At 39.8% G+C, this 22,548-nt stretch overlaps 1 protein-coding gene and 1 long non-coding RNA gene across 2 annotated transcripts in view; one reads left to right on the forward strand and one right to left on the reverse strand.

Moving 5' to 3' along the window:
• Positions 1–13,569, forward strand: part of unc93b1 (unc-93 homolog B1, TLR signaling regulator) — a 19,760-nt gene extending 6,191 nt beyond the window's left edge. The window contains exons 6-13 of the mRNA XM_050044273.1: positions 3,624–3,753; positions 3,896–3,989; positions 5,283–5,407; positions 8,030–8,212; positions 9,477–9,753; positions 9,874–9,995; positions 10,124–10,246; positions 12,405–13,569. Of these exons, the coding sequence (XP_049900230.1) occupies positions 3,624–3,753; positions 3,896–3,989; positions 5,283–5,407; positions 8,030–8,212; positions 9,477–9,753; positions 9,874–9,995; positions 10,124–10,246; positions 12,405–12,671 (1,321 nt within the window). The 3' untranslated portion in view covers positions 12,672–13,569. The remainder of the gene's footprint in view (positions 1–3,623; positions 3,754–3,895; positions 3,990–5,282; positions 5,408–8,029; positions 8,213–9,476; positions 9,754–9,873; positions 9,996–10,123; positions 10,247–12,404) is intronic.
• The window catches only part of LOC126390157 (uncharacterized), a 698,278-nt gene that overhangs the window by 233,647 nt on the left and 442,083 nt on the right, over positions 1–22,548 (reverse strand). The window lies entirely within an intron of this gene.

Raw genomic sequence — 22,548 nt, forward strand, 5'->3', positions numbered from 1 at the left:
AAAAAATGTGGCGTCATCAACAGCTCCTCCCACAAGTCTTCAACAGCCCCTCCCGTTGTGGAAGGCTGCCCTGTTCTGTTTAAACTAAAAGGGTTCCGCCAATATGTCTACCCTACGAGACAGAAAACTGGGCACCTTGGATCAACTCGCCAGTCCGGCTCTGTGTGTCTAAATGCTCGAAGGTTGCCGGCAAAGTGGCCCAACATTCGTGGAAAATCTGGCAGTATAAAAGGGGCTTGTGAGACATGCACACTGCAACAGGCCTGTGTTTTTGTGCAAGTGTAGCTGTTGTCATGGTGATTAATGAGCGGCAGGCACAGCAGAAAGGCAGAGAGAGGAGAGTAGAGAGTAGAGCAGACAGCAGGCCCTAACCCCCATGGGTTGAAAATTTCTCAAACTCCTCCCTCTCATTCCCAAACCGTGAGTCCAGTCGTCAATCTGAGCATACCACCAGAGAGATACACGTATGTTTGTTATGTTTGTGGTGTCAAAAATGTGATCTTGGTCGCGAATTAGAGATGTGTCGGCCCTCAGCTGTTTTGAGAATTTTCTCCTCTCAGTTTACAGTTTGCATAGGGGTGAATGAGGAAAAAAACGCCGCTCCCTTCGCTTTGGAGCCCACTGAGCCAAATGTGTAAGTGTGAGAGATTCCAGGGAGACATTGTTGTGACCAGGACAAATTTTCCTACGTTTTTTAGTATAATTGTGTATGTAGAGTGACAATTGTGGCAATGGCAGCGAGTTTAAGATAAATCTTTAAGACGATTTTAGAGCCCCCTCCACTCTAGCTCCCAACATTCCGTGTCATTAGCCACTTTTCCACCAACATTTCCAGGAACTTTTATTACCAGGAATTTATTTACCTGGGTAAAAGAATTCCCGGTAATCTGTATGGTTTCCGTTTCCACTGCACCTCAAAGTTCCAGAAAATGCATTCAAATTAGCGTGATGATGTAGATGATAAGGTGTGTGCCCTGTATGTGGCTTCATCTTTCTACAACATTCCTATGGGCCATAGTGGGCATTTTAGTGTGCCTAGGTGGTGCTAGAGAGCGCATTTATCATTTTATAAAATGCCAGGTCTGACATGCGTGCCAATTTTGGTGAGTTTTTGAGCATGTTTAGGGGGTCAGAATTGGCCTCAAAGAGGGGGCGGGAGAAAGAATAAAGAATAATAAACGCACCAAAAACAATAGGGTCCTTGCCTTCGGCGAAGACTCCTCTGAGAGGAGTCGGCTGCCTACGGACTCGGTCCCTAAAAATAGAGATTACAGGTTTTAATCAATAGATGTTTCTAAATATATTACTTAGGTACTTTTCTCCCCATTTAACCAGTGAAGATATTCAAAAACTGATGATTAGCAATTAGTGGATTTTTAAGAAATTTTTAAACAGAAAAAAAACTGAACCACATATTGGCTAATTTTCTTTTTTAAAATAAACTCACAACAAAATCAAATATGTCTCTTGAATTGATTATTATAAAATTGTGACCATGATATGTACTGAGTGAGACAAACAACTAGTACTTAGATATACCTTGTGGTGCAACCTGGACACATCTTCAGTGATGTTACCGGGGTCATTGGGTGTTTCGGGCTGATGGGGCTCGCCTAACTAACAGAATATTTTCTATGCCTGTGCACCAGTGATAGCCATAGCCAAAGGCATTTTTTTGGATTGTCTGGCTGTTATACTGTCCATAAGTCCATCTGTCTGTCCCATTCCTGGAATGGGATATCTCAAGAATGCCCTCTTTAAATCTGGCACAAATATTCCCTTGGACTTAATGATGAACTGATTAGAATTTGGTGGTTGGAGGTCAATGGTCAGTGTGACCTCACAAAACATGTTTCTGGCCATAACTCAATAATTATTATGCTAATTTTTCACACAAATGTCTAATAAGATAAAATGATGAAGTGCTGACATTTTATATCCAAAAAGTCAAAGGTCAACTTGTAATAATGTTCTGCATAAAACACTTCTGACCATTATTCTATGTCATATCTCAGGAACAGAAGGTGAGACATTTGGTCAGATACTGAATTGGTGACACTAATCTTGAAACTGTGCCGATTGTATAGATCTTCTGTGCTGCCAGGCTGCCAGGGGGAAGATGTGTGTGAAGCATTCATGTTTTCACAGACATGGATGTAAATTGTAAGTCTGACTTGACCGGTGTGTGAAGATATACAACGGTGGGATGGTAATTCTAGTTTTTATTTAATATTTTATTTAAACAGGGAGTCTCATTGAGATCATGATCCCATTTTCAAGAGATACCTGTGCACAAGAATAAACATTGATCACACACACACACACACACACACACACACACACAATCTCACATGCATGCACACATGGATATACACACAGTCACACACACACACACACACACACACACACACACACACACACACACACACACACACACAGTTGCATACTTTTAATGTGTTTCAGGGTTGCAACAGTATGCAATTTTATTAAGATAACCGTCTCAGAAAATGTTGTGGTGTCATGGTAATACAGAATTTATATTATTTTCAGAATGAGCCTTAAAGGAATGAAAACTGAAGGGTTATTGTTGGTTGAACAAACATTTTATTAATACAATTGAAACTTGAAACCATTTTAATGGAAGTAAGTGTAAAAAGTCTCTCTTTAAAAAAAATAAAAGGGGGAGATTCAACGTCCAGTTGCATTTTTCTTCAATATCGTAGATAAGCAAATGTACATGACTGTCAACTTTTGTTGTTACAGTGTTAAAATTTCAACATTTTTAGGTGAGGCAATGAATAAGCTCACTGAGTTTTCGTCCTCTCCCTGGACTGTATATTATTTGTTATATTTGCCATTTTGTGTATTTTAAAGTTTTTTAAAAAAAACAACCCAAACAGCTGCAGCCAGTGGCATTATGTTAGGTTTTCTGGACATCTCTCCCATTCATGTGAATCTGATATCTCAGGAACATCTGAAGGGATATATCTTTTTTAAATTAGGCACAACCACCCCTTGTACTAAAGAATGAAGTGATTATAATTTGGTGGTGAAAGGTCACCATGACCTCACACTGTAACACAAATTATGACAAAATTTCACATGAATGTCTGATAGGATAAAATGATGAAGTGATGACATATCCAGAGGGTCAAAGGTCAACTTCACTGAAAACATAATGTTTTCTGGCCATTACTCATGGTCAGAACAGCAGGGGAGACATTTGGTCAGATACAAGGTGGTACTTCTTGTTTTTTGTTGTTGTTCTGTAAAGCATTGCTGTGTTTTTGTGTTACAATGCCACCTAGAAACACAGTTCCCGAAAGCCAAGGTCTGTTTTTTTTCCATGTATCAAGTTTAAACCTTTTATGAAGTTAAATGCAGAAAGAATCAGAAAATGGAAACGTGAGGCACACTCTAAAGCTCTCTTAGGCACCCTTGATATCCATAGAGCAAAGTTCAGATGTCAAGGTGTAAAGTTGCGTGGACATATAGTGAGTGAACAGGTGAATCCATATACACCCACACAGGCCTCAAATTAACACATACCTGATTGTATACAATAATTATGTTTGTTTCAATTAATGTGTTGTGAATTTCTCCCCTCACACAAACACCTGAAGGATGGCTCAGCAGTACTATGAGTATGTAAACTACAAGGAAGAGCATGTGCAGGAGCAGAAGAAGCTTCCTAAGGGAGCGTGCCACAGCTACATCATTGTCTTCCAGTCAGTCTTCTCCATCATATTCCATGTGAGACTTCAGCCATCTTTTGTTCACTAATGCTTCAATTCATTTCATGTTGTGGGCCGAGTTTAACATCAGAAAAGAAGTTTGTACAGCTGCACAAACTAATGAGCATGATCCCCTTTGTCTTCTCTCTTTTCCTCATCAGCTGAGTTTTGTCTTTGCGGAGTTCCCCATGCGTTTTGTCCTCAACAGCCACCTGCAAGAAGAAAAACACATTCTCCACAATGTCAAGGGCTGTGGTAAAGACATGTGTCACTTCACCTCCACTGATGAATGATTACTGACAAACAAGCACAGGACAACAATGTACAAGGAATCAGTCCTTTTTATTCAATGAAATATAGACTAGAATAGAATAGAATAGAACTTTAATTGCCACACAACCAGAATCGGTGGTATTTGCTTTCGGTACATATACAGGACACAGATTCATCGTGTAGTGTATCTGAAAGTATGCTTTAATACGTTCTTGCAAAAAGTTAAATGAGAGATTGATAACACTCATATCTGAGGGGCAGATTTGAAGCCAAAGCAAACAGCTGGTCTGCTTAGCTTTGCACAAAGACTTGCAAAATCTCTAAGGCTTGCTGAAGCCCTGTTTCCAGTGGGTCCATGTCATTGGTCCGACAGCCCATTGGTTCGACATCCCATTAGTCCGACTGTCCGCGGTGCTGAACGGCTCGCGGCGGGCGTATGGTGCGCCGCGACCGGCTTGAGTCGGAGCAGGCTCACGGCTTATGTTTGTCACTTTCTTTTTCATTTTAACCCACACCATGATCTTTTCCTGACCCTAACCAAGTGGTTTTTGTGCCTAAACCTAACCAGACCTTAACCACAGGGCATCATGATGATTTCGGAATGGACTTCAGAACAGTTTAATATGGTCGGAACAATGGGCTGTCGAACCAATGGGCTGTCGAACCAATGGGCAGTTCCTGTTTCCAGTCTTTATGCTAAGCTAAGCTAACTGGCAGCTTTATTTACCGTGCAGACAAGAGAGTAGTATCAATCTTTGTACCTCACTGTCAGCAAGAAAATTGAAACTGAATTTGCAGCTCTCCTCAGGTCTATGGAGTCTTTTAGCATTTTTTTGCTCATTACTCTGAATGTTCCACAAACTCAGACAGCGTTAGCAACTAACTGGTGAACATAGAGGAGCACTTAGCAGCTAAAAAGTGTTTCAAAATGCATCAGTTGTGATTCACATCTTGTATTGTGAAGTTTTTGTTTCCAAAAAAAGGCTCCTCAGTTTTCACTGTCTTGCATTGCTTATTTCTTCTCATGGTTTCTCCTAGACACATGGTTTCACCAAAAACAGTTTTATAGGTTTATATGAAGTAGAAGTACATGTACAAGACTTATATGTATGTTTTCTTCTTTGCTCTAAAAGGCATCAGGGTTTGAAAGGAAGCACAAGTTGGCCTCATAAGGCTGATGTGAAACTAGAGAAGTGCAACACTTCTGCTAAAGCTGAAATTGTTTTCCTGTCATGCTTAACTTGGGATGGCTGAAGCTTCCTCTTTCTCTGACAGGAGCAAACATCAGTGGAGTGATCCCTGGCTTCAACACCACCGTGCTCACCAATCTGCCTCGCTCCATGCTGCTCATCCAGGTGGAGAGTGTTCTCATGGGCTTCGCCTTCCTCGCCATGATCATCGTAAGATCCAAACTCCATGACACACACACACACACACACACACACACACACACAAATGAAAATGAAAGTTGCTGAGCAATGCTCTGTCACTATGTATGTCCTAAAATTATATCAAACCAAACCAAAAATGTAGCTATTAAGAAAAGTGTATACATACTTAACTATGTGAGAAAACTAAAACCAAGTTAAAACTGTAATGTGTTCCTCGTTATTACTTTCATTCATCTATTTTTCTTTTTAAGGTGAGACACACAAGGAAAAATTGTGTGAAAACAATTTTCTCATGCACTGGTCAGTTTTGAGAATTCGGGCCATTTTGCACCCATAACATGTCTTCTTTTTGAGTAGTGGAAAAAAGTCTAAAATGATGAGACATGTAAGATGTATTTTAATTCAGATTTCTATCCTGTAAATGTATGCAAAAAGTTGATACCTAATTAGATAATGCCTCAGTTGCAAGTTTAAACATAAAATTTCAGAAAACTTGCAATATAAAAAAAACAAACAAAAAAAAACACCTTATGAAACCTTAAAACCTTATTATCAGCTGGGGAAGTTTCACCCTAGTGTCTTCTTTTTTTTGTCTAAAATGTATGGAATTTTACAATACATATCTTTCTCAAAATGACTTATTTCTCATACTCTGAGCCACATACATCCACCAGACTTTACAGTTTAATCCTATCTATATTCTGAAGGTTTTTACAGACAGGTTTGTTCATATTTCATTAATAACTTGATTTATACAACATTTTATTCCTAATAACATGGTGAAAATGGATTTTTATGGCTGTTTACAGTATTTTCTGATTAATGGAGTGATTACAAAAAATAACCTTAAATTCCCTCTGTGAAAACCTTTGACTCTAACATGAATTCAAATTGAAACAAGGATTTTGAACCTGGCTTTATCCAATGTTCAGATATTTGTTCTAGAAACGTATTCAAATCAGCACATAATTAACAAGATAACACCTCACTTGCATATTTAAACGTACAATTTCTGAAAACTTAAACGTAACTTAAAAAATATTGTCTTAATGTAATTAATAAACTGGGGAAGTTGGTAATATGTATTAGTTAACACTTTTACTACTCCTACTATTCATCTGAAATTATAACAAGTGAATTTTAGAGTGTAATGGTGAATGGACTTGCTTTTTATAGTGCCTTTCTAGTCTTCTGACCATTTTTAGTGCTCTTACACCACATGCCACAGTCATCCATTCACACACACATTCATACACTGGTGGCCGAAGCTACCATACGTGGTGTCTCCTGGTACTGGGGGTTCAGTATCTTAACCAACGATACAATGACGTGCAGACTGGAGGAGCTGAGGATCAAACCACCAATCTTCCATTCAGTGGACGAACCGCTCTACCTCAGAGCTATCAAAGTGGTAATGCACCAGAGATGAAACATTATGAAATTTCATATTCTGATCATAATGATCCACATTATCTCAGTTATCAGTATTATCACGGTGGAATTAAAATGTGCTGAAAGTGTCCATAAAGTACTGATACACACACTGAAACATAGGACAACCATATATAATGTACATCAATGTTAAAGAAAATGAAATGCTTTATCAGTATGTATGTCACTGAGAGAGATGAGAACAAGGACCAGTAGCATCACTGGGGTTGCCTGCTGCACACCCACTCTGTAAACAAGGAAAAAGCAAAACAAACCCACACTGCATGCTGCCCCTGTGTCTGGAAGACTGTTGTTAACTTTGGTTGTTGCTGGACAGTATTTACCATGAGTTTTTTAAAGCGAGGAAATCATACATGGTTTTATTGATAGTTAAATTTGAAACAGTAATACTAATTGTTGGAAATTTAACGGTGGTTTATTGTGAAACAGGTAATAGTTTGATCCCTATTGCACAGAAAAAAAACCTCAGATCCATACCTTCATACAAGTTAGGGATGTCCTGGTCACATTTTTTTTTTGCATCCGATCTGATACCGAGTCCTTTATTTTGAAACCGAGTCCGATACCGAGTCTGATCCGATACTTTGCAAAGCATTAAGAAAGAAAGAAAAAAAGAATGCATCCAAGTTGTCCCATAAGGTTTATTTTTTATTTAAATAGTATCCAAAAAGCATATCAGTGGTTCAGCAGCACAAAATGTAAACAAATTCAATATCTTCTTCTTGTCTTCAACAAACAAAATAGGCCTATATCTTTATACATTGGAAAGCGGAGGCAACAATGAACAACATAGATGAAAAACCTGGCCATTTTTGTTGTTTTGATTCCTCCGATCTTTTATTACTGATACCGATTTTGTAAAAATAACGTGATCGGACATCTCTAATACAAGTTAGAGCAGTTTAGAAGGCTGGCTTGAGGATTGGATGGTTGTAAATGTACAGAAAAAAATTGTGTTGTTGGATAGGCCCATGTATTTATACCAGCTGGCTTTCTAGTGGAAGTTGCAGGGCTTAAGTGGGATACAAGGTTTATTCAGTGCTGTGTTTGCAAGAAGTTATTTTGTCCTACAATAGGCTGGAAAGAATTGCCTTATTTTTCAAAGCATAGCACGTACAAACCAAAGCAATCATTCAAAATGATCCAATTTAATAGACTGCTGTGTGCTTCTACCCACAGTTCCTTGTGCTGTGTGGTGCTGCCTACCGCCCAACAGAAGAGATTGACCTTCGCAGTATCGGCTGGGGAAACATCTTCCAGCTGCCTTTTAAACACCTGAGAGACTACCGTCTACGATTGCTCTGCCCCTTCTTCATCTACAGTGGCTTTGAAGTGCTGTTTGCTGTCACAGGATTCTCCCTGGTACAGTGCTGTCAATAAGGCTTTTTGAACAATAGAATAGCTTGCATTCTTTAATTAGCAGTTCAAGCTTGAAGGGCTGAAACCCTAGTGTTTTCTGCTGATTTATTATTATTATTATTATTTAGAAATATTTTCACACATTTTTGTGAGATGGTGCATTGTAGACGCATGAAATTTTCACCATTGATCGGAAGCTGTGTGCAAATGCTACTCAAGATGTATGATGCCAATTGGCCAGATGGGGATGGGTGGAATTCCAATTTTAGAAAGGCCTTGCCCCTCACACTGTAAGTTGCATTGAGTTGAAATTTGGCACACTTGTCCAGCTCAGTGTGCTCTTGCAAAAAGCCTCACGAACCATTACGGCCATTTTGAATTTTTTGAAAAACACACTGACATGTCCTTCTAAACCATAGGTCTGATTTGTACCAAATTTTCTGTGAATCATCGCTGGACCAATTTTATCAAAATTAATCAAAAGCTTGCTGATATTTCATTGCATTTTGAAGCTATTGACCAATGAACTTTAGAGGGAGCGTGGCTTAACACATGACTAGACCTAACTCCATAACCGTTGAGCCAATCATCACAAAACTTCCAGAATATATGTAAAGAGGTAACAGCAACACACCTTGAAAGTTTTATTCAAATTGACCAATAGGAGGCAACAAAAATGCAAAAAGTGGATGTGGCACAACACAAATGTGACTGTATATCAGAAATTGGCTGATCATTACAAAACTTGCACGATATGTTAAATAATAATGTTGAATCACGTTTGTTAAAGTATTTTGAAATCTCTCAACAGGGGCACCACCAGTTCCAAACATGTTCACTTGCCTGGCCATAAATCATTGACAATGTGTTCATCATCATCAAACTTGGTGGATCATTTTAATGAAGATATTGAAACATGTACCCAAAATGTGCTTGCAAATGACCAATAGGGGGTTACGGCATTGCTGCAGAAGCGCAGAACCCGGCACACATTTGGTCCTAAATGAATGAGCCTTTGTCCGATCATTATATAACCTGTAAGTTATCTTTAACGTAGGTGTCGTAAACTGTCAGAGACGGCCCATGCTAGCTTGAACCCCAGAATTACTGCTTGCAGCTATTTTCTGTTAGTGTCCTTGGGCAATCTGAAATGCAAAATAAACAAACAGATCCTAAGCACATTCAGGAGCAGACAGATTATAGTCATAGAGATAGGAAATATATAAAATATATATGTTTCATCTAATTATTTTCTCCCTGTCCACAGTCCTATGGAGTCTGTGTTTTGGGCCTGAAAAAACTGTGGCTTCTCATAGTCGTCTATGGCCTCTCCTGCTCCATCTTTTCCTCCCTCTCCCTTTGCCTCCTACGCCTCCAGCGCTGGGTGTGTCTGGCGGGGGGTGCTACTGTGCATGGGGTGCTGCTGGTGGCTCTCCTGGCATTGTCTCTACCTGCTAACAAGCCAGATGTGTATGAGGGCCCTCTGCTGGTAATCTCTGTGCTGTGGGGACTTGGCACAGCCCTGAACAAGACAGGAGTCAGCAGTGAGTAACGGCTATGGTTGAGATGTTTGTACGCACTCTGCACTAACTTTGTTCACACATGACATGTCAGCATGAACTCCTCTGTGTGTGTGTATATGTGTGTGTGTGTGTGTGTGTCAGCTCTGCTCGGTATGCTGTACGCTGAGGAAAAAGAACGTCTGGACTTTGTCTATACCATCTATCACTGGTGGCAAGCCATCGCCATCTTCATAGTCTACCTGTGGTCCAACCTGCCTATGAGGGTATGATGTGTGTGTTTAGACATTTTGTCTCAAGTAACATCTCTGAGAAAAGAGGCATCATTTGGATTCACATTTTAAAGGAAAAGTGCCCCCTTTTCTGTTCTTCACCCATTTTTGTAACTCCTCAGGCCAAACTCTCCATCCTTCTGGCCACTTTGTTGCTGGCCTGCTACTGTTACTGGGTGATGGAGCGTCGGCTGTCCATGAAAGTGCCTTACAGACTGCCTCGCATCCCACGGCCACGGCACAAGGTAACCAGTCACAGTCTGTCACATGTGACTGCCTGATTGACCTTAGCAGAGTCATGCTGTTAGCCAAAGATTAAAAACTAAGGTATTCTAGTGTAGTTTACTAAACAAATTGCAAGTCGGAATTCAGTGTCCATTGAAGCCAACAGTGGTAGAATAAATAATACAGTCATTGGGCATGTGCTACTATGTTCCTCTTTTCAACATTATTTCATAAAAAAAGCATCCTTTGCCAATTTGTTTTGTTTTATATATCTAATTTTAAACCAGTTTCCTGTGGGTATTAATATAAAAAGCCTTTATGCCATCAAAGCTTAGACACTCTCCACTATGAAAAATATGTTTTACTCATTGTTACATCATCTGGATGTTTCACATTCATCTGCTGAGGGGAGAAAGCTTGTGTGTGCTTGCCTTAAATCTCAATTTGAGATGTGTACGTATGAGCAGGATTTTACAGGTTTGGAGCTAATCATGGTCAACTATGCAACTTGTGATGTGGAGATTTTACACCTCCAGTGCACATACACTGAGAATGGACTTCACAGTGATGTAGGAGATAGATTGATTGACTCTGGACTTTTTAGTAAGGAAGAAAGAGTACATGTAATTCTGAGAATATTTCTAAGGAGGTAACTACTTTTTTATTTATTTATTTATTTATTTTGTTTAGAAACATCAGACACAAGTTATTATTCCAAGTGGAGTCTTGGAGTCTTCAAAAGGTGTCCTGACGAAAATAAATATTTTTTATACATCAGTACACCTCGGTGTAGTATCACATCTATATGACAGTCACTTAACAAGGCTTAAAAAGAAGCTGGTTATTAAATCATTATCCATTTTTATGCCTCCATGCCGGCGATAGCCATAGCCAGTGGCATTATGTTTTTTGGTGGCCAAAGTTCAAAGGTCAAGGTCATTGTGACCTGACAAAACATGTTTTAACCATAACTCAAGAATTCATACGCTAATTATGATAAAATCTTACATAAATGATTTCACAAAAAATGACGAAGTGATAATGACATTTTATATGCAAAGGTCAAAGTCACTCAGACCTTGCGTCCATTTCATTCTTGTGAATGTGGTTTTTAAAGAACACCTTGAGGAAATTTCCTCAAATTTAAGACATTCGTCCACTTTGATTTGAGGATAATCTGATTAGAATTTGGTGGTCAAAGGTCAAGATCAAGGTCACTGTGACCCAAGAAACATGTGTTTGCCCATAACTCCATATACTATTTATGACAAAATTTCACACAAATGTCTAATAGGATGACATAATGAAGTGATGACATTTCATATCCAAAAGGTCAAAGGTCAACTTTACTGTGACATCGTCATGTTCTTCACAAACACTTTTCTGGCCGTCATTCAATGTCATATCTCAGGAACAGAAGGGGAGACATTTGGTCAGATACTGAATAGGTGACACTAATCTTGAAACTGTGTTGATTGTATAGATCTTCCGAGGGAAGATGTGTGAAACATTCAAGTTTTTGAATATGTAGGTTGTTTGCAGCAACATCAGTATTTGAAGCATTGTAAACTGTCATATGAGTCTGGACAGACATGGATGTAAACTGTAACTGCAACTTGTTTGATTCGCAGGTGCATACAACCATGAGCCAATAATTTTAGTTTAAAATGTGTTTGAGGTCATTTTGAATCTACGGTTTAGTCTACAGAAATTAAAAGTTCTGTTGCTATGGTTACCTGTAGTTTAATATACCTTGCATATTGATTAAAACAAGGTTTCAACTGTTGACTAGCAGCAGAACTAAGTTTTAGGTGGCGTGTTATATGAAAGAAACAAGTAATGTCACGTCATCCTTTATCTGATTTATTTTACATTTGAGCTTGGTGCCTTATCTACTGCTGTTGGGTATAGACAGAAGGGACTACATGGATCTCTTCACAGAGATCTGGTTCATGTTGAGATTTTATTTCCTGCAAACAGTGATATGTCCTACACTCTACCAGCCTTTTATTGAAAAACTCCTTCAGCTGTGTGAGAATCAGTAAAGTCTTATTATAGTCAGAGCTTTATATTAAAACTTTTTACTGGTGACTAAAAGATGAGCAAACACATTTTGACTGAAGACCGACTCACTCTTTCTCCTCAGTCATCAGTATAATAGATTGTTTGTGTCCTCAGGTCAAAGGCTACCGCTACCTGGAAGAGGACAACTCAGATGAGTCAGACTCAGAGAGAAGTGAGGAGGATGACAAGGAAGAGAGGGAGGACGGAGAGCATGTGCCGGAGGAGATGGGAGCAGAGGACAGGGAGGAAGGAGGCCAAGACGCAGGGGTCCAGGGAGCTGACTCACCGGTAGCCAGGAGGAGAGGGGCTGAGGGTCACCACCGTAGATGGGAGAACCCTCATGTGAAGGAGGGAATGAGGGAAGAGCGTGAGGGAGGGTGAGAGAGGAGAGAGAAGGAGCAATGAGGGGAGATAGTGGACAGATGACGGATAAACAGAAGATGTCCTGGATGCTGCTGTGCTCATGACTCCATTCATAGATTTTTTCAACAGATACTTATACATAATGTAATTCTTACATACTCCACTGAACAAAAGCATTGCCCTTGCATAAACTTTACTTTAATTACCTGTTCATAATATAATCACAGCAGTGATCCAAAAGAAAGGTTGCAGAACAGCCTTTAAAGGTAGCACACACACAGGACAAAACATGACTACAACTCAGGATACAACAACAACATTTTGTTTTTCTTATGCTGCACAGTATGTGGCTCATATTTACCAATCTGCCAATAATTACAGAGGGCAGAGCAGCTGCTGCTTCTGTGCTTTATCAAGTAGAAAACATATTGTGTAACATACAAACTAGTTTCATTTTAAAAAGAGCACTTATCTGGAAAGAAAGAACTGCAAGCCAGAGAAAATGGAATGAGGAATTGATTTTCTGAGTTTATCCTCAGGGTGAAGTGTTTTGATGGAGTCATTTTTAGAGAGCTTGGTCTTGCTGGATATGAACAGTGTAAGCAGCCTTGGCTATATTTGTTCTTCTGTCTTTGTTTATTTTCAACCCCTTAATTTATGCACATTTCTTAGAGAAAACAACCTAGCTGGAGCTATTATCAGAAGCTCAGACACATGTCTGTTATTGTATCTCATGGTAGGAGTAAAACATGCTATTTCCTGAAGTTGAATATAAATGTATGTTTATGTTTAAGTATAGTTAATTACATTTTGGTAAACAGTGGCCTCAGGAATAACATGGTGACTAATATTTGGAGTGATGCATTGTTTTTCATAAAATCATCTACAACACAACAATAAACAAGATTCAAAAATACACTGAAATGCTAGTGTTTCTACTTCAGAGCTGTGCTGTGAGCTAAAGATTCATACTGGCACAAAATACACAAAATATATCTAAAGAAAGCCTTGAAGGAGTTTCCTCAAATGTGGCACAAATGTCCACTTGGACTTAATGATGAACTGATCAGAATTTGGTGGTCAAAGGTCAAGGTCAGTGCGACCTCACAAAACTTGTTTTTGCTATGCATTAAAGGCAAAAAGTATAATAATATAATAAATAATCTAAACAAAAAAACAACAACATGTTTTTGGCCATAACTCAAGAATTTATATGCTAATTATAACAAAATTTCACACAAATGTCCAACAGGATGAAATACTGACAAATGATGAAGTGACTGTGACATAATGCTGTGCAAAAACACTTTTCTGGCCATTACTTAACGTAATATCTCAGGAACAGAAGGGGAAACATTTGGTCAGATACTGAATTGATGACAATAATCGTGGGTGCCCACCTTGAAACTGTGCTGATTGTACATGTCGCTTATCATGCCAAAACATGAGAAAGTGAAATGGCTGGAGATGCTTGTGCCAGTGTGCTTCTAATGGATCAAAAAAGGATTTTTCCCACCAGTAGCAGATTTGTTCAACCATGCAAACATAACCCATTCTCTTCCATTTCAACAACCACCTTCTTTTGAAGGTTGGTGTAGTGATATTTATGCATATCCAAAAACCCGTTGGTATTCAAGTCTCTCATAATGTTTGAAAGTAGTGGTTCTCCTTCGTATCCATGACAACGCACAGAGCCAACTGTAAACAAGACAAGAGGCCGCATGTCACAAACTGCTGAAAAAAAAAAAAAAACTGGTTGAGAGGCATGTTCTGAATGTGTTGTATATATGTACAAAGAATGGAATAACACCGGCATATCTTAATCGGGAAATATGACATTCAGTCACAGTCTGCTCTGATGCTTTGCTGCTGCTGTGGGAGTTTCCACACACCCTACCTATGTCTCTTTCCCCACCTGGCCACACCTTCTCATCAGCAGTATTATTCACACCTGTTGCTCCCAGCTGGATCTCACCAAGTCTCATCATCAAGTCAGTAGTACATAAGCAGCCCTGGTTCACTCGTTGCCAGATTGTCTTCGTGAAAATACCTGCCAGCTCCCTGTTCCCTGGATTCCCCCACTGAACTCTGAACTGTTGATAGTGAGTTTTGCCCACCAGCTCACTTTCTGCTCACATGTCTATTATCAAACTGTATCCTGTGAACGTGAGCTCACCTACGCCCACCCACTAAGTCAGCTCAACTCAAGGACTAAAGACTGTGCATACTCATCCGAAACCAAGTTCATACTTAGCTGTTGTCTGTTATTACCTGTGTACCATTCAACCTGCAGAGAGAGCTTTCAATAAAGGACATTACAAACTCAATTGTGAGATTGTGCTGCATTTACATAAACAGTCACTGTTAGCCTGCAAACATGTTCACAGTAACAATGCTAACTTGCTGATGTTGAGCAGGTGTAACGCTGAACTCCTTTCCTAACCATTTTCCCTGACCTTGATGTAAAACGTCATGAGGATTTAGGAAATGAAAAAGGTGGATCTAAGAGAAGCCGACTGCACTTATACTAGGCTTCATGATCAAGCAATAGTGGATTTGACATGGGTCTGCCATGTTGAAACAACAGTGTCCCAAAGATGGACTACTAAAAGCACATCTGATGACTTGGCTGTTTTATTTTGCTGCCTTTGCGAAGCACTTTGTAATGCAGATCTTGGAAAGTGCTCCTTAAGTAAAGATTATTTTTAATATTTAATATTATTATTATTATCTCAGATAATTCACTCGGTGCATTCTTACCATGTTGTTTCATGGAGGCTTTATAAATGTGAACAACCAGGTGAAAAATATAATTTCAATTCATGCAAGATGAGTTTAACATGTTAGGCCTACAAATCGACTTGTGTACATATCATTCTGAAGATTCCAACACTGAATCAAGAAAACGCCATCTGGCTAAAAACGTTCTTTTTATCTTGAAAGACAGACTTTGTGTCTTATGGCTAATAAGCTGATTATGATCTTGTAGATTCAAGATGTTTATTGTCACCTTGTCACAAAATATTTCTCCTCTTGGAGGCTTCATTAAAAAAAAAAGAAGATAAGTATAAAATATAAAAAAACTTAAATTAGTAGCCCAGGCTATTATTTGCTTAAATCAATGAACTTAACTGGCTTATATTTGGGATATGTGTCCAAATGGGACAGACCTTTATTTCCTATACATGTAACTGTTGCTCAGCAAAGATTGGAAATATGATCAAACTATTTATCTGAACCCTTATGGATTCCTTGAGAGACTGGATATATATATATATATATATATATATATATATATATATAAAATTAAAAAAAAGAATGGTTCTATATTTATAAAACAATGCCTAAAGTGAACATCAAACAGTATTTTCCTTAAAATTCTGCCTATCAACGTTGTGTCCTCAGTTTCTGTCAACTACGTCAGATTTTTTCATAATTCTTACTAAAGAAGAAAAATTTTGTATAATTTAAAGGCATCAATCTGGTGAATTCTGAGAGCCAAGTTATGATGGCAGGATATGCATAGATTTCAACATCTTTGTACTTTTTATGTGTGAAAAATGTTCTATTTGTACTGATAGAAACCCTAGTGGTATGTTATGGTGAAGGGTTACACATAAAATATGGCTAAGGATTAGTGGTAATCACGAGCTCCTGTTAAATTTGTGCTGTAGTCTGGCTGTCTTAAAGTCTATAGAGAACAAAGACAACAGTGAACAAAGTATATTAAAAGGCAAAGGTGTGTTATTTGCACAATGATAGCAAAAAAGAACATTAGCTACCATGTGCAACCAAGTTTTCAGTTCAGTTTCACTACTTTGTTGATGCCTACAGTTACCCTAAGGGCAAGTCAACCAGCTGCTTGACTGGTGTATCCACTGCCTAAATGAGTCAACTTAAAAATAAAATAAAAAATATGCCAAATGTGGACCCAGGAACACAATTGTACACTATTAACCAAATGATGTGGCTCTTTTGGCCGACTTGCTGTCATGCTGTACTTCCACAGACCCAGCTGATGTCCAATTGACCAGCATATGAAGCCTTAACATTGCCAACCTTTTAACCACTCTCCTGGAGATTCTGTGGCAGACAGGAAGCCATTCAATCTGTCTGTCGAGAGTGACCATCACTTGACCAATGAGGTCATCAGGTTTTAACAAGGCTGACACAGACGTCTGCATTAATTCATACAGGGAAAGATGGTAGTCATGCATGCGCTTGCTGGGATGTTTCAGACCACCTCTGCTTTGGATTATGGTCAACAAAGATGGGTCATCACTGTGTGTTGTGGCATAGCTGTGGTCTGTGGAGCTAGAGCTCTGAACAGTTGACAGACAGAAGTCACTGCAGATCTCACATGAGCTTCGTCTCAGTTCTTTAAATATGGCCCAACCTGTGAGATAGTATAATGTTTGGGTTGTGATAAATGGCAGTGGGGGTACTGAGTTGGCTAAACAAGCCTTGGGGATCTCCACTGGTTCCCTAAGTCCTTCCTTTTTCTTTCTCATGTGGTCACTGTACTCAGTTAGAGTAGCACGATCATCAGTGCCACACTTCTCAAAATAGGTTAGTGTTATCAGCTTAAGACGTGCACGACACTGTTTAGCTTGAGGATGCATGTTGTTGTTGCATCTCAGCTGTGAGTGCAGGTTCTCATTTGCATCAGTTTACACTCGCCCAGTGAGAAAGAAGGACATATTAAGGGAACCAGTGCCCACGAGGTGTGACACCCAGTTTGGGTTTGGGGGTACGAATGATGCAGGGACATGCTGTAGATGTTGACACATGACAGACGGGAAGATAAGGGAACCAGCAAGCACCAACACAGTGGATGTTGCCATCCGAACACCTGTGTGGCTTGGTTTCCAGTGGCTCAGAACCCCACTTTTCACAGACCTGAAGGTGGTGTTTGTCCATGTGAAGAGGAACTCCTGTAGCCTGTTGAGTTTAGCCTCTGCTGTGGTGCTCTTTTGTGGAGAAGACAATGCTGCAACACAAGGGGAGTACAATTACACAACCAAGATCACAACTTCCATCATGTTTCACATAACTATGTGGAAACACAATGCCTATCCTTACATCAGTTATTTTCCACAGAATAAGGCAGGAATATTAGAAGTAATGTGTATTGCAGTGTCATACCACAGTGAGTCCCAGAAATATAAATGGTCAAATAAAAATTAAGGTACTACATTGCAAAAATCCCACTTAAGGTTGTGCTCTTACTTATGATAGGCTTACCATTGCAGGGACAGCCAGAGGTCATAAGGTCAAACCAGTCATTGAACAGTTCCACAAACCATGCTGTGGTCTCATCCTCTCTGGGCAGCAAGTCACATGCTATGAGAAGTCTGATGGCAGAGGACATTGACTTGGAAAACACCTTGCATGCAGGGGCGACCTACAGTACAAACAAATAGACATATGGGAAATGTTAACAGTTAAACTTTGCAAGGAAATAGAAGATGGGATTCAAAATGCTGCATCTAAGTCCAAAATACTCACAGGACCAAAATACTACAAGAAGTACTGATTTAAGTCAGGATGGTGTACACTACATCTGGTAATTAACCAGTCATATTTAGTATTAATTTCCATACCTTCATCTTCTCAAAGCTCTGTTTGGTTGAGATGGAACTTGCAGTGAGTCCAGGCACCAATTTTTCAGTGGAGTGCTCCTGTATCTCAATCACCTTCTGAATAGGCCTGAGAGTCACCTTTGGACAGCAAACGCAGAATAAAGAAATGTCAAATGTGTGAAGTGATTGATTACAACAAATAAAATATTCTGCATGTTGCTCACCATGTTGTGTGGCAAGTGATGGTTCTCCACATCACTGGCTGGCAGGTGGAAGCTGTGGTTGCACAGGGCCGTTTTCATGGCTTTGAGGAGATGAGGGGTATTGGGTGCAAAAAACAGGAACCCTCCTTGGTAGAATGGATGCTGTATGTATGATTTATCCATGGCCTCTCCCCCCTGAAGGCCAGCAGCCCGCCACATAGCCTGATTGCTTGAGTCCATGTCAGTGCACTACAAAAAATATTTCAAGAACTGTACAAATAAAAGGAGGTTTAATCGTATTTTTGACATTTTACTCAGTAATATAATACTTTTAATCTTACCACAGCGACCACTCTGATACCTCGCTCCCCACAAGCCATGACAATTGCATGCACTAGCCTCCACAGTTCAGATCCACATACAGCGGACCCAGTGAAATGATATGCCACCACTTGCTTGTAATGGACAGTAAGGCTTGTTAGCATGCAAGTGAGAAGTTTTTTGCCATGCTTGTCTGGAGTAGGAGGCATGGTTACTGCTCCTAACACTGTCTTGGTGGCTGGTTTGTATTGCAGGCCTGGAGCTATAGACATTTCATCCATCTGAAGCATATGCATTAGACAACGACAAAAAACACAAAAAGCAAAACACAAACAAAAACTGTTTAGTTGTATGAGAGTTAAGAGATTGTTTTCAAGTGATTGAAAATAACAGCACATGCATACCTTGAGATCAAACATCTGGGCATGACTGGGAAGGGACTTCAGTTTTACTGACATCAAATCCAAGATGTCCAGCTGGATACCAGGTGGAAATGGAAGTCCCTCCAGTCATCGTGTAATTGTTCTGTATGATGGTATTGGGGAGTTCATGTCTTGGAAGATTAAACACAAACATTTACAAAAGTTCATTTGCATAATTATGCTTAATATTTCATTTCTCACAATATGTATAGCCATTTAGTAATGGTACCTTTCCACACATACTCATATCCATCCTGTCCAACAGCTAACCTGAGTGCAAGACAGCTGGAAATTGTGTCAGTGGACCACTTGTGAGTGTTAGCTGGCCAGGTGGGATCAAGCCTGTCAACTCAGAATGGACTCATGAGACTATTTATATTTACACACATAAACACACACAAACACACACACACATACTCATACCTATTTTCAAGAAATTCTATCTGGTCTTTCCGGAAGACTTGAGAAAGCATTTCGTTCTGGAAAAGATTAACAAGTTCTCATTATTCTTAATTAATGGTGGCCTTCAACATCCATGTAAGTAGGCAATAATCCATTCTTACTTTACCAACCTTTTTCACCAGCTCACATCTCAACTGTTCAATCAACTGATCTTTTGATAAGGCATTTGTTTTAGCACCAGCCAGTACACCATCTGATTCTGGAGTAAAGCAGAGAATAAAAGTAAACATAATACACAAACTCCCAGAATGGGATAATATATGTCAAACATCCTATAAGTGTCCTTAACTATGAAATGATTTGCAAGTTATTTTTCTGGCCTTTATTATACATAATAATATATAATAAAAATAATGCGCTGGCCATGTGAACTTACCTCACAAACTCTTGAGTGTTGTTTAGGTTTCCATGTTGAAGGTCTTCCAGCTCTTCTTATCTCCTCCACCCATAGTTGTTGTTTAAGGTCACATTTAGGAAACCTAAACAGCCATTTTCTTTTATTCTTTGCTCTCTGTTTGCCTCTGCAAAGAGGGAACGCACATACAGAGGGTATGTTGGTGGAAAAACCTCTGGGTACCCACAGTCTCATTTATAGGGCTTGGAGCACCTGAACTAATTGGAGACGACATCACAAAATGAGCTACAGATGCACCACTTTCACCAGCTGGCAATTAGTCTGATTATTTAGTCAATTTGTATTTTTGGTTACATTTGGGAATTTTTGAATGATTTGAAAATGTTTGTTTTTGCAATAGAATTGAACTATTATGGCAAAACTGATCATCTGTGCTCTGGCTTTACAGCAAAATATATTGTGATAATATTTAGTGTTACACTGAAGGGTGATTCTCAGAATCAAAACCAATGACAACAGCCCTAGTTCTTTACCAGAGGCATTAGTTAAGGTTAGCTACTTTATTAAGGAAGAAAAACAAATTAAAATGATATTGAAAAAAGAGCTTATTGACACATTTTGACATATTCCAGTATTCAAATATTCTCAGTTTCATTATTGTCTTGATGTCACACACCACAAAACACAGGAACAATTGCAGGACAAAAATGATTTATTTTGCGTTTTCACACACAAACAGTCACCACACAAATAACAAATGAACTAAAAGTCTGAGGAAGAGCTTTGGCTGGAAACATCACACAGCAAAACAAGAGGTATTTGATTTGGCTCCATTTTGTTGGTTCTGGGATATGTGCATGCATGCCATTTTCACAGCTTATTATTGGACTGTCACTGGTGGCCTGCGTTGTGGGTGAGAATGACAGAGATGCAATTCCAACAACTTCAGGCAGCCGCCATCCAAAAGTCTAAGCAGACCACACCAAGCGCACTCCTTGATCACCTGAGCGGATCCTGCGCTTTTTATCTAGCGCCCCTGCTGTCACCCTCCAGCATCGCAGCTCAAGTTACACTGCGCATGTGCAATCCCCCCATGTTTGACCCCGTGTCTCAGCCTTCTCTTGAATAGTCTTGGACACATTCGATACTTACACCGGCATGCGCCTCGGCTGGATCGCGCGGGAAGAGCGAGGAGGAGGGTGACGTCGAGACGGTTGTGTGAGAGCGAAAATTCAAACTTGTTTGTCAATCCTTGATTAAAGTAAATTAGAACGGATAACAACTTTGACATTAGATTGTGGACTTTTGGAGTTGGTTGCTGGTGGGTCGAGTGGGGGTAGAGGAGTGTATCGACCGACGGCCTGTATAGGTCCGGTAGCGGTGCGCTCAGCTGCCTTTGCTGACTAGGCCAGTCAACCAGGCTTTCTGTGTGGGTCCCCATGCCGGGGAAAGGTAGCCAAGGAGGGGGGGGAGGGAGCGGTGGTGTAAGCCAACAGCGGATAGAAAGGGAGAACAAAAGGGATAGGTCGGACAATGACAGTGAGGGTGAGGTGAGAGACAAAAATTTGAGGAAGAAGCCGAGGCCGGGAGACGAGGGTGGATTCAAGTTTGTTTAAGTTTAAGGATAGGAGTGATAAAGGCTTAAACCCCCTCAAGTTGTCCGAAGAGATTAAAAACAGAATGGGACCTGTATTGAATGCGAAAATGATGTTGAATGGAAATGTGCTAATTTTCTGTAAAACTGAAGCTCAAAGAGAGAAGGCAATGAAAGCTCGCTATTTGCTTAACAGGCCCATTGAATGCTTTATACTTGACGGCAATATGCAAAATGTGAAGGGAGTAATTTATGTTAGCCCTGACATATCTGAAAGCGCTATAGTTTCTAACCTACAGGGAACTGAGATTGAGGCTGCACGCAGGTTTAGAGAGAGAGGGGACGGCAGTGTTGCTAACATTTAGCAAGGGCTCTCTATGCTAAACCAGTAGTGGAGGAAGAGGCAGCGCAGGCAATGAAGAAAGAGTCATTTCTAGCATTTATGGTAGATGTTCTGTGGGCAGCTAAGAACCAAACGAGGAGGTCAGATATGATCAAAGTAGTGATAGATGCAGCGGAAAGGTTCCTCGAGGAGGTGAAAGTAGGCCCAGAGCAGTTACACACGTTCATGAGACAGAAGGTGGAAACACAAGAGAGGGAAAGAGTTGCAGAAAGGGAAAGAAAGAGTACAGACAGAAGTGAATACTATGAAGAGGGAAGCATGGTGGATGAGGATGGTGATGATGATGATTAGCCTGCTAATGTTTTATATATTGCAGTGGAATGCAAGAAGTTTAATTGCGAATGGGCAGGAACTCAAAAGATTTGTGGACGCATTTAAAGATAAACCAGAGATGCTGTGTATTCAGGAGACTTGGCTTAAACCTTGTTTAGACTTTGTGGTGCCGGGATATGAAAGTATCAGACAGGATAGACATGAGAAGTCAGGAGGGGGTTGTGCAACGTTCGTAAGGTCAGATGTACAGTATCAGCGGGTGGAAATCAAGTCTTCACTA

Source organism: Epinephelus moara, chromosome 5 (genome assembly GCF_006386435.1).
Source record: "Epinephelus moara isolate mb chromosome 5, YSFRI_EMoa_1.0, whole genome shotgun sequence".
NCBI lineage: Eukaryota > Metazoa > Chordata > Actinopteri > Perciformes > Serranidae > Epinephelus > Epinephelus moara.